Source organism: Phyllobates terribilis, unplaced genomic scaffold (assembly GCF_046119375.1).
Source record: "Phyllobates terribilis strain yellow unplaced genomic scaffold, ASM4611937v1 Scaffold_4__5_contigs__length_816908805, whole genome shotgun sequence".
Lineage (NCBI taxonomy): Eukaryota > Metazoa > Chordata > Amphibia > Anura > Dendrobatidae > Phyllobates > Phyllobates terribilis.
The window spans coordinates 405037147-405052220 of NW_027362764.1; the positions used below are offsets into that span (position 1 = coordinate 405037147).

Consider the following 15074-nt stretch of genomic DNA (forward strand, 5'->3'; position numbering starts at 1 on the left):
AAAAGCAATGACTGACTTTCATTTGTTCATTTTCATAGATTTTTCATTTTTAATGTATTATTACTCTTGTCAGATTCAAGTTATTTCTGTGACCATTGTGGATTTTTCTTTCATTAAACGAGGGGTACCAACAGTTTTGACCACGTGTGTATATACAGTCGGTGAAGTGGTGAAATGAGTATTCAATACGTCACCAATTTTTTGGAACAATTTCAAGAGTGCCTACACTTTCGACCATGATTGAAATAGCCACAAACTTACCATAGCATTTTGGATATCCTTAGAATTTAGAGTAAGTGGTACATCCCCATAGTGGTCATTTACAAAGTATAAATTGATCATTTTTGGAATTATTTGATGACTGATACAAGTGATAAAAGGCCACCATTTCTGAAGTTGCCGAAATATTTTACACTATGTATCCAGCTGCTCAGTGAGTGGAGAATGTTTCCTGCGCAAGAAATTTATTGAGCAATGACCAACTCCTACACCATCCAGTTCTTAGTCAATTATCATTTGATGTTTCTACCTTTTTAGATTTAGAGGGGATGATAGTGTCCCATGGGCGATATCCTTTGTCAGCTGCAATGGAAGAGAGTCTGCCTTGGAGAACTGCAGTTTGAAAACTACAGGCTTATGCGACACACAAGAGAGAGCAGGTGTTATTTGCCAAGGTAAAGTGGAAATATTACCGTACTTCATAGTTGTACTGATCATATATTGCATTTATTACAACTTGGATGAGGATTTTTCTAATCTTTCCTTAAAGGGACATTGAGGCCAATTTAATTAGAATGGCGTTGCACACGACTTAATGGACAGCTCGCTCGAGTGCAAGGCACCAAATTCACTAAGAGTTATACACCACTGAATGAATACAGCACATCCTCGCTGCGGTGTGCTCCTCCGTGCGAGCCCTCCAGAAATTCTACTCAAGTCAGGGACTAGTGTAGCATTTATGGCATAGGAAACACTGTCAGTTTAAATTAATTTGATAGGTGGGCATAGCCACACCCTGTCCCGCCCCTGTCTCCTTCCAAGCTCTCACCATTTTGACAGAGCAGACCGCATCTGGCGTGAAAATGTCAAAAGACACAACATTTTTGAGCTACTCTGTGTTGTGTAAACATTTTGCAACTTTTCAAAATGTTACGCTAGAAAACTGGTGTAAAAACACTGATGAATTGGCTGCATTGTTCTTAAATTGCAATTGCTTGATGTCTGCTGTATATTAGCTGGGAATCTGGTTTGATGTTACAGGAATACTTCCAATACATACACTTGTCCACTTACAGCAATAGCTCTTTACTATGTAAAAAACATAATATTTTGCGTTTTATATACTGTATTTGAGCTGCTGTAGTATTGTAGTGAAAGGTATGAGGGGCAATACATTTAGAGGAATTAAGAAAATATTTAAATAATACCTTTTTCTTTTATAGCAGCTAAAAGAAGTACTTCCACCAAAGTTTGTATCCTCTTAATATATTGCAGTCATCATATAATATAACACTGTGTACTTACAATTGCTCATTTTCTACCCAGTAAATTCATCTCTTCTCCATTAGGTCTATGACATCACATGATTAAAAGCTGAGTAGGTGATTCCTTCTAAGCTCTATGTAGAAACAGGAGGTCAGTTTTCCCTATATGAGTCATCGGTCACTGTAAAAGTCTGTGGCAGGGGGAGGAGGCAGTAGCTGGGTCAGGAGTTAAAGAGGGGAATGATAAATCCAGGGACAAGAGACTTCCTGTTTCCACATAAAGCAGAGAAAAGAAAAATTTATTAAAGGGAACGTGTCATGTCCTTTTTAGCATGTGAACTATCCGCAGTGCATTGTTAGTGATGCAATGTGCATCACTAACATTTTTTTTTATTTATAATTTTAATTATTTAGTCATAAGAATGTGCTCCATTTCATTCTGTCATGGTTGTCGCCGCCCACACAATTTAAATGATGTTCCCAGGGTTGCGCCTACGTCACTCAAAAATCCTGCGCTTGTGCAGTGTCGATCTGGGAGCTGCACTTGCACAGTGTAGATCGGGGAGCCGTGCATGCGCAGTGTAGATTGGGGAGCCGTGCATGCGCAGTGTAGATCGAGGAGCCACGCATGCGCAGTGTAGTTAGGGAGCCACGCATGCGCAGTGTAGATCGGGGAGCCACGCTTGCGCAGTGTCGATCTGGGAGCTGCACTTGCACAGTGTAGATCGGGGAGCCGCGCATGCGCAGTGTAGATCGGGGAGCCACGCATGCCCAGTGTAGATCGGGGAGCCACACATGCGCAGTGTAGATCGAGGAGCCACGCATGCGCAGTGTAGTTAGGGAGCCACGCATGCGCAGTGTAGATCGGGGAGCCACGCTTGCGCAGTGTCGATCTGGGAGCCGCACTTGCACAGTGTAGATTGGGGAGCCGCGCATGCGCAGTGTAGATCGGGGAGCCACGCATGCCCAGTGTAGATCGGGGAGCCACACATGCACAGTGTAGATCGGGGAGCCACGCATGTGCCGTGACTAGCTGCTCCGGCCACACAGTCAGTGAAGTACTACACACAGCGACACTGCGCAAGCGCAGGAATTTTCAGAGCCTATTTGAGTAGGTGCGAGCCCCGGGAACATCATTCAAATTGCGTGGGCGGCGACGCCCGTGACTGAATGAAATGATGCACACCCCTATCACTAGACGAGCAGGTACAATCTAACTATAAAAAGTGCATTTTGCACATGATTAGACTGTCGTTTTTAATGAAAAAAAACATTGCATCACTAACAACGCACTGCAGATAGTTCACATGCTAAAAAGAACATGACAGGTTCCCTTTAACTGGGTAGAAAGGCAAAATGAGCAATTATAAGTACACAGTGCTATATAATATGATGACTGCAATATTTTAAGAGGATAAAAACTTTGATGGGAGGAGTGCTTCTTTAAAACAGTGTTCTCCATCCTAGATCTACACAGAGACTTTTAGTAAAGCTGAAAATTGTAACTATTGAGCTACACCTGCAGTTCAAAGAAATACATACAAGAAATACATTAGGTTATGTAGGCAATCTTGAAAGCTATAGTTGTCACTTCTTAAAATCAATTAGAAGTGCGACAAAATGACACCACGTAGCCCAGGCCTAAATAATATTGACTGGCATGTATTAGCTCTGTGTGAGGTCTTTTTTGGAAGTTTCACTAATGTCACTCACCTTACATTATATTTCATAAATATGTTATTCTGTATTTCTTAAATATTGGAGAATGTATACTTTTATTTTTATAGAGTAATTAAACTTTATTTTCATTTTTTTTATTTTATCCAGCATGGAAAGTTGTGAAACTTTGGAAATCACTTTATTATGGGACTTTTTTTTACTCCTGTAAAAAAATGACATGTAAGTAGCTTCCAAACTCCTGCTTTTCCCCACACTACTTGCAAAGCCTAATCATTTGGAGTACAGATGATAGCAGTGAAATAGCCAGCACCAGTCTCCTCTTCTGAGTGTTGCGCTTATCACAACGACCTCCAGCAGCCTACCCTGACTTAGTGATACACAGGTGCTGAACTGACTCATTCACTGCCATCATCTGTACTCCAAATGAGTACATTTTGATCAGTGCAGCAAAACATAGGCAAATAGACTGGGGAACAGCAAAATCTCATACTGGGACAAAATTATAAATAAAAATTCGAAAATGTAGTTACTCTTTAAGCTTACATTTGTGGTCTACCTTATAAGCCAATCTGCTGATGGCATTCAGATGGGATTTTGCATCATATATAAGACAAATCTCCAAAATACGGCTAGAAAAGTGAAGTATATGACCACTTGAACACACAGTGTAATATATTTGGGTTTTTAGGCTATGTTCACATATGTCAGATTTGACAAACTCAAAGGGAATTTTTCTAAAAATCTTGTGTATAAATCAGAGGCTAAAATTTGATTTTCAGCTGGGAAACTACCAGCAGATTTGTATGTGTATTAGCCTCATTGCAATTCATCTAATCTAATTACATGCTTTTCTGTGTGGCAACCAGAGCAATAATGAACATGCTGTGGATTTTAATATGTTCAGAAATTAATGAAAAGGAAAAAAAAGTTTTGGTGCTACGTTAGCCACTTGAAGAAGTTTTATTGCTTTCAATAAGATAAACAAAACAATAATCTTGTAGATATGATACCGTTTAATGGCTAACAAAAATAAATTAAATGATGTTACATGGTTACTTAGGTCTTATCATCAGGCGTGGTATAACAAAGTCTGAAGAAACACATACTCTATGTGCACAATTATTAGGCAGGTGAATATTATAATTTTTATGCAGATTTTCCAACTCCAGCGCTGTATAACCTTGATTTGTTGCAAATATTCAACATGATTGCAAAATACGTGTTGAGATAAAAAGACACATAGCAACTGCCAAAGATTTGGAAAGAATCGAATGTGAAGCGACCCGGAACCCATTATCCTCTAGTGCTGTCATATTCCAAATCTACAATGTCCCTGGAGGGCCCAGAAGTACAAGGTGTTCAGTGCTCACACACATGGTCAAGGTAAGAGAGGCTCAAACCCGACCACCACTGAACAAGACACAGAAGTTGAAACATCAAGACTGGGCCAAGAAATGTCTGAAGACAGATTTTTCAAAGGTTCTATGGACTGATGAGATGAGTGGTTCTTGCCGGACCAACATTGAAAACCATAGACACAAGGAAACTTAGTACAGCTAATGAAGGGCACATCATGCTTACTTCCCGGAAGGTGTCAGCAGTACCCAGGCTCGGACTGGCCTGGCGGGGTGCCGGGAAATTTCCCGGTGGACCCCAAGCCCCCTGCAGAGAAGACAGAGGAGAATTTAAAAAAAAAAAAAAGTGGTCGCGGGCCCTTTAAGGGCGCTCGCACGCACTCTCACCGCCGCGATGCCCAGGACAGTAGCGGGAGGGGCCTGGGAGCAGGAGAGCCGAAGAGCAAAGCAGGGGCTGCACTGCAGCGTCACACTCAGCAGACAGGGCCGCACGTCTGCTGAAAGTGACGTCACAGTGCGCCCTGCACTGCAGTCTCCCGCCTTAGGAGCGCATCTGTACTGTACAGGTAGTGTAATATTTGTGTGTGTTTGTATGAATTTTTATGTATATGCCTGTGTGTGTATATGCCTGTGTGTGTATATACCTGCGTGTGTGTATATGCCTGCGTGTGTATATGCCTGCGTGTGTGTATATGCCTGTGTGTGTACAGTGTGTGTGTATATGCCTGCTTGTGTGTAAATGCCTGTGTGTACAGTGTGTGTGTGTGTATATGTCTGTGTGTGTACAGTGTGTGTGTGTGTATATGCCTGCGTGTGTGTAAATGCCTGTGTGTGTACAGTGTGTGTGTGTATATGCCTGTGTGTGTACAGTGTATGTGTATATGCCTGTGTGTGTGTGTGTGTATGCCTGTGTGTGTGTGTGTGTATGCCTGTGTGTGGCTGTGTGCCCACGATGCATTTTTGGTGCGTATTTGCCGTGCGTAAACGCTCCAGAAACACATTGCGTACCTTATCCCATGACTTCCTATGACATTCTGCAAGTTCTGTGCGCATGGTCCGTATTTTTTCTGCTCAGATTTTACTCGCAGAAAAAATACGGACATGACCAATTCTTGTGCGTTTCTGCATGCGTATTTGCCTATACAATACATTGGAAAAACGCATGGCAAATACTCAAGCAAATACGCGTCAAATACGCGTCAAAAACGCATGTAAAAACCGCATGCGTTTTTCTGCCAAAGAGATGCAGAAATGCTCAGGAAAATTTCAGCTTCATTTCTGCATCGTGGGCACTAAGCCTGTATATGCCTGTGTGTGTATATATACCTGCATATGTGTGTGTGTATATGCCAGCATGCGTGCGTGTGTGTATATGCCTGCATGTGTGTGTGTATATATACTGTACCTGCATATGTGTGTGTGTGTATATGCCTGCATGCGTTTGTGTGTGTATATGCCTGCATGCGTGTGTGTGTATATGCCTGCATGCGTGTGTGTATATGCCTGCATGTGTTTGTGTGTACGTATTTGAGTGCCTGCATGTCTACGTGTGTATATGTGTCTTCGCACGTGTGTGCGTGCTTCCCTGCGTGTCTGCATTTTTGTATGTGATTGTCTGAGTGTGTCTGTGCATGACTGCGTGTGCATTTCTGTGTGTGCTTGCTGTGTGTGTACGAGTCCCCATTTCTGTGAGTATGTGTATATTAGGGCTCTTTCACATGTCCTGATATTTACGGGACTGGAGATATCCGTGTCCACCTGTGTGTCATCTGTGTGACACGTACCGGCACTTGGGAATCAGTATACAGTTAGCGCTGTTCCCAAGAGCTGGGTGCTGAACGCTGCCCTCATCATAGATCTATTAGAAACTGGGAGGGGTATCAAGAGAAAAAAGTCATTCCCCTCGGCGTGAGCACTCGCACGGATTACAGCGGGTGACACTTAGGAGATGTGAGTATAAGGATTTTTTTATTTTATTCCTATTTTTACAGTTGGATCGCAGCGCCGGCAGGGATCTATGATGAGGGCAGCGCTCAGCACCCGGTGCTTGGGAACAGCGCTAACTGTCATCAGTGTGCGGGACGTTTTGCAGGAGGTGCAGCAGGTAAAAAACAGACATGTCAGCGTGTTTTGCCCACGGACACCACAGGTCTGTGGAAAGTGGAAACACACTGACATGTGCACATTCATTTAAATGGGTCTACGTGTACCAATGTCTCTGGTACATGTGGAAACTGTCACCGCACGTACTGACGTGTGAAAGAGCCCTTAGTATGTGTCTGTGTGCGCTTGTTTTCGTGTGTGTAAGCGCGCTTCTGCATGTCTGTGTGGTCTTCCGAAGATTTATTATATTTGGGGAGAGATGGGAGAGAAATTTTAGGAGACAGAATGGGGAGATGTGTGAAGAAACAGTATGGTGAACTAGAGGAGGGGTGGGAATGAGTGCAGGAACAGAATGGGGAAGGGGGATGTATGAGGAAACAGTATGGAGAGTGGGGGGAATAGTGTGAGGAGACAGTATGGAGGGAGAAAAGTGTGAGGTGACACAGCACAGAGACTAGGTAGTGTGGGGGAAGATATAGAGATGCGGCAGTATAGGGGAAACAGTGTGAGGGCACAGAAAGGAGGGAACAGTATGCTGAGGAGGGGGAGTGTGATGAAGGGGCACAGTATAGAGACTGGGCAGTATAGGGGGGACACAGTGTGAGAGGACATGTGAAGAGGGGGGCCCAGTATGGTAAGGAGAGGACAGTGTGGAGAGCAGGTACCATAAGGGGGGTAGAGAGTATGTCATGTTTTGTGCAGGGAGCATTGTAAGAGTTAGGTTTATTCAGGGGCTCAGTGTAGATATTTTTATTCAGGAGCATTATAATGACTCTGCTATCTTTAAGGGCATCGTGTCGGGACGTGCTGTAGAAGACTGGAGAAGATGGAAGTCTGCAGAGACGAGCTGTGGATGAGAAAAGTCATCATGGAGTCTGGACAAGAGGAAGAAAAGAAAGAGAACAACTCTAATCAGAGAAGACGTCTCAGGTAAGATAACTGAATGTAAATGTTCATTTGTGATCCTGCCGGTGTCTCATCAGTACTGTGGTTCCTGTATGGTCCGCAGTCTGATGATGACTGATAACAACTCCCAGTATTTCTATTGTTAATTACATACTGGGAGTTGTAGGTTTATGTGATACAAAGATATATGGGTCTGACCTGACATTACAAATGATGGTGGTTCAGATGATGTATTCATGTACTGATGTGTTTGTGCGCGGCTGTGTGTTTGTGCGCGGCTGTGTGTTTGTGCGTGTCTGCGTATCTGGAATAATATGTATTTTTGTAAGATGCGTGTATGTAACTGTGCATTGTGGTGTGTAATAACATTCATATGCTTGAGGCACCTTTACTAAATCTATTAGGTCTCTTTCACATGTGTTAGAGAATTCCATTTGTCTTTCCACATTTAGGAACAGACAAGTGAAATTTGCTAACCTTGTCATAACTGTCACCATTGGGATGTGCTTGTATGGAGAGGGTTCAGGAGCTGAGCCTGCTCCATACCGGGCAGATGTCGGCTGTGTTACATAGCCGGCGTCTGCCTGTAACAGCAGTGTTCAGAGCTCGCCTTGATTGCTGCTGTTTTGAGTATTTAAGTGCCCTTGTCAATCACTGACAGCGGCATTTAGATAGCACAATGGCCGGTACATGCAGTCACCTGTTCCCTTCAGCCCCCTGTGACGCAGTTGCAGGTTGCTGATGGGTTGCCAGTAGTGCAGAGTGAGCGTGGTCGGATAAGAGACATTACAGTCACCGCGAACTACAAAGTGAGGGTGCTGCAATAATGTCCGGCACCTTGATTGTGACACTTCCATGAAGCCCAACCTCAGGCTGAGCTTCATTGAATGACTAACATGGCAGCAGCACCTGGCAACTAGTGCTGAGCGAGCGTGGTCGGATAAGGTGTGATGTGCGGTAGCATGTTTTTCGGCGGTAGACAGAAGCAACACATGCAGGGATTACCTAACAAACAGGCAATTCCTGCATGTGTTGCGTCTGTCTACCGACGCAAAACATGCTAAACTGGGGACTTGAGCATATTAGCAGAGCACTACAAGATACTCGGATAACACCCGAGCATGCTGGGATCACACCTTATCCGACCACGCTCGCTCAGCACTAGTTGCCAGGTGCTGCTGCCATGTTAGTCATTCAATGAAGCTCAGCCTGAGGTTGGGCTCCATGGAAGTGTCACAATCAAGGTGCCAGACGTTATTGCAGCACCCTCACTTTGTAGTTCGCGGTGACTGTAATGTCTCCCTCCTTGCACCGACCCAATAACAGGAAGCGAGTGGCGGCAGGGAGAATAAAATGTAATTTTCTCCGTGTAGCCAACGCTTTTCCAATAAGCCGTCTAACCGGGCTTTAACCCCTTCGCAACCTTGGGTTTTGTCGTTTTTGCTTTTTCGTTTTTTGCTTCCCTTGTTCCCAGAGCCATAGCGTCTTTATTTTTTGGACAATATGGCCGTGTGAGGGCTTATTTTTTGCGGGACAAGTTGTACTTTTCAACGCCATTACTAGTTTTACCATATCGTGTACGGGAAAACGGGAAAAAAATTCCAAGTGTGGTAAAATTGCGAAAAAAGTGCAATACCACAGTTGTTTTTTATTTATTTTTTTTACCACGTTCACTGAATGCTAAAACTGACCTGCCATTCTTATTCTCCAGGTCATTACGAGTTCGTAGACACCAAAAATGTATAGGTTATTTTATACATATACATATATATATTTAAGTGGTGAAAAAAAATTCCAAAATTTGGTAAAAAAAACTAAAAAAAAATAGCGCCATTTTCCGAGACCTGTAGCGTCTCCATTTTTCGTGATCTGGGGCTGGGTGAGGGCTTATTTTTTGTGCGCCGGGCTGACGTTTTTATTGATAACATTTTGGGGTAGATCCGATGTTTTGATCGCCCGTTATTGCATTTTATTGCAATTTTGCGGCGACCAAAAAACGTAATTCTGGCGTTTAGAATTTTTTTCTCGTTACACCGTTTACCGATCGGATTAATTCTTTTTTTATATTGATAGATGGGGCGATTCTGAATGCGGCGATACCAAATATGTGTATGTGGGTTTTTTTTTATATATTTTATTTTGAATGGGGCAAAAGGGGGGTGATTTAAACTTTTATATTTTTAAAAACATTTTTTTTTCACTTACTGCATGCTTCAATAGTCTCCATAGGAGACTAGAAGCAGCAGTTGTCTGATCGTCTCTGCTACATACAGGGGATCAGCAGATCCCCTGCATATAGCAGAAATGGTCCTGTGCTATGAGCGCCGAGCACTAGGTGGCGCTCATAGCGACGAGATCATGACAACCACAGGCGTCTGCTGCAGACCCTGGGTTGTCATGCACGCCCATCGGTGACCCGCGATCACGTGACGGGGTCGCCGGTGGGCGGGGCTTATGACGCGCAACCCGGAAGCGCGCGTTAAATGCCGCTGTCGGAGATTGACAGCGGCATTTAACATGTTAACAGCCGCGGGTGGATCGCGATTCCACCCGCGGCTGTTGCGGGCACATGTCAGCTGTAAGAATCAGCTGACATGTGCTCGGTTCAGTGAGGGCTCAGCGCAGCAGCCCTCAGTGAACCGGGGGTACGCAAATGTGCGTACTAATACGGCAAGGGTTGGAAAGGGGTTAAACCCTATTTACCTGCAGATTACCCCTATATCTGCAGATAAATAGCGTTTTTTAAGGTGACAAGTTACCATTAAAGGGACTATGGCAGTACAGAATGACTGTTCGAACAAAGTACATTATAGAAAAACATAACAAGTAATAAAACCATTTATGGTGGGCTGTAGTGTGGGCCCCTAGAGTCAGTTCCCCTGGTGGGCCCTAGGCACCCCAGTCCGACCCTGGCAGTACCATAAGCTCAGAACTGGCAGCAACCTGTAGGGATCCAGTTACACCAATCTGCTGTTTGGAGATGTCTGCCCAGAAGTGTTCTTCATGGAAGAATTGTGGCCTAAAAGCCATACCTTGTACATTGAAACAAGTGAAACAAGGCCAAGTGACTCAATTATGCATGAAAACATTGAACGTGGGATGCAGAAAAATGCTAATAGGTGCTCTGGACTGATGAGTTATAGTTTGAAATATTTGGCTGTAACAGAAGGCAATTTGTTCGCCAAAGGGCTGGAGAGCTATACAATAAAGAGTGCCGGCAATAGTGAAACATGATGTAAGTTTCTTGCATATTTGGGGCTACATTTCAACAAATTGAGTTTAGTCAAGATTAATGGTGTCTTTAGTGCTGAGAAATACAGGCAGATACTTATCTATCATGTAATACCATCAGGAAAGCATCTAATTGGCTACAAACTTATTCAGCAGCAGAACAATGACCTCAAACATACAGCCAATGTCATTAAAAACTATGTTCAATGCAAAGAAAACAAGGAGTCTTAGAAATGATTATATGGCCCTTCACAGCCCTGATCTCAACACAGTTTGTCGGGGATAACATAAAGAGACAGAAAAATTTGCACAAGCCTACATCCAGAGATCTGTGGTTACTTCCCCAAGATGTTTGGAACAACTTCCTTCCCGAGTTCCTTCAAAAACTGTTTGCATTTGTACCTAGAAAAATATATGCTGTTTTAAAGAAGCACTCTCATGAATATTTTTTGCCATTAAATCTGTGTATATGTGCATATGGTGTACTGTGAGTGTACTAATATTCTCACCTACTTCTGCATTCTCTGGGATTCAGCTTCACTCTGCTCCTCTTCTCAGTGACGTCACCGAACATCAGACTAGCGGCTGACCCTATGCTGTTTGTGAGCCAGAAGTCTCTTTTACAATGTAAGCCGATGGAGCCTTCTTCTGACGCTCCATAGACTTACATTGTAAAAGACACTTCAGGGTCACGCACAGCACAGCGTGACAGTCTGCAGAGCGGTGACATCACTGAGAAAAGGAGTAGAATGGCTCTGAATCCCAGAAAAAGCAGCGATAGGTGAGTATATTAACACACTCACTCTACACTAAAAAGTGGTTGTCCGGTCTAAAATGAAAGCACTGTGCGCTGTGAGCATTCGTCGTTCTCTGCCCTGGAAATGGCGGTCAGGTTTGCGATATTCATACTACTGGGCAGAAGCCGTCTACTGAGCGTAGTCTTGCTCAATACAAGTGTATAGAGCAATGCCGTGCCCACTAAACAGCCATGTCCTCTAAACGGGGCACGGCCTCCCTCCATACACTTGTATTGCACGATGCCACACCCACTAGATGGAGTATGCCCTGGAGTATGCATTTTGCTTACCTGACCGCCATTCCCAGGGCAGAGAACAGCAAATCATCGCAGCACACATTGCTCACATTTTAGACTGGACAACCCAACACTGCTATTTTTTTTATAGCATTCTTACTTTGAATTATTTTTTGCACACCTGACTAAAACTTGTGCACAGTACCATGTACAGATATATATATATATATAAGAGAACAAATGCTCATGGGTTCTGATGTGTGCCCAGGTATCAAAAGATATAAGGTACAAGTGCTTAATCTATGAAGGCAGCATAAGAACACATGAGCACCGAGTCCAAGATGAAAGGGATCACTAATAAATGCATTTCAGAGGAAAAAATAGACATTTTATAATTACCAATTATGAACCCTTTCACTCCAGGACCTTGAAATGCTTCTTACGGAGCCACTCCTTAATTGCTCTGGCTGTGTGTTTCAGGTCACTGTCATGCTGGAAGACCCAGCCACAACCCATCTTCAATGCTATTACTGAAAGGAGGAGGTTGTTGGTCAAAATCTCGCAATACATTAACCCCTCCATCCACCCTTCAATACAGTGAAGTTGTCCTGTCCCCTTTGCAGAAAAGCACCCCCAAAGTATGATGTTTCCCCTATCATGCTTCATGGCTGGAACGGTGTTCTTGGGGTTGTACTCATTCTTCTTCTTCCTCCAAATGCGGTGAGTGGAGTTGATATAAAAAAGTTCTATTTTGGCCTCATCTGACCACATGACCTTCTCCCATGCCTCCTCTGGATCATCTAGATGGTCACTGGTGAACTTCAAACGGGCCTGGACATGTGGTGGCGTGAGCAGGGGACCTTGCATTCCTTGCAGGATTTTAATCCAGGACGGCATAGTGTGTTACTAACGGAAATGTTTGAGACTGTGGTCCCAGCTCTGTTCAGGTCATTGACCAGGTCCTCCTGTGTAGTTCTGGCCAGATTCCTGACCTTTCTCAGAATCATCCTTACCCCACGAGGCGAGATCTTGCATCGAGCCCCAGATCGAGGAAGATTGACAGTCATCTTGTGTTTCTTCCATTTTCTAATAATTGCACCAACAGTAGTTGTTGCCTTCTCACCAAGCTGCTTGCCTATTGTCCTGTAGCCCATCTCAGCCTTGTGCAGGTCCACAATTTTGTCCCTGGTGTCCTTTGACAGCTCTTTGGTCTTGGCCATGGGGGAGAGGTTGGAGTGTGATTAAGTGTGTGGACATGTGTCTTTTATATAGCCCATTTACACTGCCTGATTATTGGGAAATGAGCGTTGCTAAGAACACTTGTTCCAATAATCGTGCAGTGTAAATGCATCTTTCATGCTTAATTCGTTTATATAAGCAGTGTGAAAGTTTTTTTGTTCCTAAGGTAATAAAAGTTCGGACACCTGGTGCCTTCTCTTTTTCTGGAGCTGATTTTTACATGTTGCACTATGACATGAGTCCTTGTGACAGATTTACAGTATGTCCTGTGGTAAGTGTATTAAAGACTGTTAGTTTGTCTCTTTCAAACCACAAAACACTTTAACATTTGATATTTATTTTATTTTTGTTGGCTATTAAGGGTGTAATATCTACAAGATTATTATTTTGTATTTCTTACTGAAAATAGTGATTCACCCAGACCCTTTTTATTGTTTGCTACATAGTGTATGAGTCCTGTGCTAATTTGAAGAATGCTGGAGTTAAGGAATCTGGCACATATACCATAGATCCAGATGGTGTTGATCAAGGAGAAAGTCACTTCCGTGTGGAGTGTGATATGGCAGCAGACATTACGACAGGTAAATATATGCATATTACCTAAGACTGCATTTGATGTACAATCGCTGATCATTAGTTTCGGCAGCACATGTCCTAAATATGCTGAGAACGATCAAGTTTAAGCATGCTTAAAAATTTTTCATCTAGGGAACGAGCATTTTGCACGTTTGTCAGATGGTTGGCGGCTTGTTTAGACGAGGCTGATATAATCAGGAGACGAAATTTCCTGGAATCGCTTATTCCTGATTGACGAGTGTAGAAAAGAAAATCACATCATTTTTCTACGTCCTGTAACTTTTTCACGGAATTAAAGTATCAAAAATGTGCAGTATTGTGATAACCCAGCACTATCTTTTATTCACAAAGGAAAAAAATCAAAACAAAGAAAAATGAGGAAGAAGTTCTGAGGAAGAAATCCTAACCCGTTAGTGACCAGGCCAAATTTTTCAAATCTGACGTGCTACTTTATGTGGAAATAGCTCTGTAATATTTCAACATCTCCCAGTGATTTTGAGACTGTTTTGTCATGACACTTTGTACTTTATGATAGTGGGTAATTTAGGTTGAAATGTTTTGCGTATATTTATAAAAATATCAGAAATTTGAAAAAAAAAAAAAAAAGATAAAAATTTGGAATTTTCAATTTATGAATGATAATCCCTTTAATCCAGATAGTCAAGGCATGTGCCCACGATCAGGAATAGTAGTGTTTTGGAAGCAGTGTATTTTCGCTGCGTCCAAAATGCTCCGTTCTACGTTAAACGCATGTGTTTTGGAACTTTGCGGATTTACTGCATCTAATGATAGTCTATTGGGGAAAATACGCAGAGGAGACAAGCGTCTCCGCTACAGAAATTGACATGCTGTGGCTCGGAAACCTGCACCGCGGGCGAGTTTATATAGCGTTAAAAAAGAAGCACAGTGGGCATGGGATTTCTTTAAATCCCATCCACTGTGCTTGTAATGTAGAACGCAGCGTTTTGGAAGCAGCGAAAATACGCTGCATCCAAAACGCTACTACTCCTGATCGTGGGCACGTACCCTCATACCACACAAAAAGTTAATAAATAACATTCACCTTATGTCTACCTTACATCAACACCATCTGTAAAATATTCTTTTATTTTGTTAGGATGTTAGAATGTTTAAAAACAACAATTTTTCATTTTTTCAAGGAAATTTACAAAACTTTTTTTTAGGGACCTATTCAATTTTGAAGTGACTTTGGGGGACCTATATAATGGAAAACCCCCAAAAGTGATACTATTTTAAAAATATATTAAAAAAAATGCTGTCTTACAGTTTATTAACCCTTCGGGTACTTTGAGGACTTAATGCAAAGTGACATGACAAGAAAGAAAAATGTTATTTTTAGCACCTAAATGTTGCTAACTTCTGAACAAGTTACTATTGTGGCTGATGCAGCCGGGTGACAGCTATAGCGTACAGCTGACAGCTGCGGCATTTTTACCCATCGGGGGA

General features: G+C 42.8%; 1 protein-coding gene across 2 annotated transcripts in view; it reads left to right on the forward strand.

Annotated features, from left to right (window-relative positions):
- Positions 1–15074, forward strand: part of LOC141265454 (uncharacterized) — a 60138-nt gene that overhangs the window by 16778 nt on the left and 28286 nt on the right. Inside the window, exons 6-8 of one of the 2 annotated variants that reach the window (XM_073678595.1) lie at positions 538–674; positions 3312–3383; positions 13478–13612. In XM_073678595.1, the coding sequence (XP_073534696.1) occupies positions 538–674; positions 3312–3383; positions 13478–13612 (344 nt within the window). The remainder of the gene's footprint in view (positions 1–537; positions 675–3311; positions 3384–13477; positions 13613–15074) is intronic. The other variant, XM_073678596.1, reaches the window with a different exon arrangement.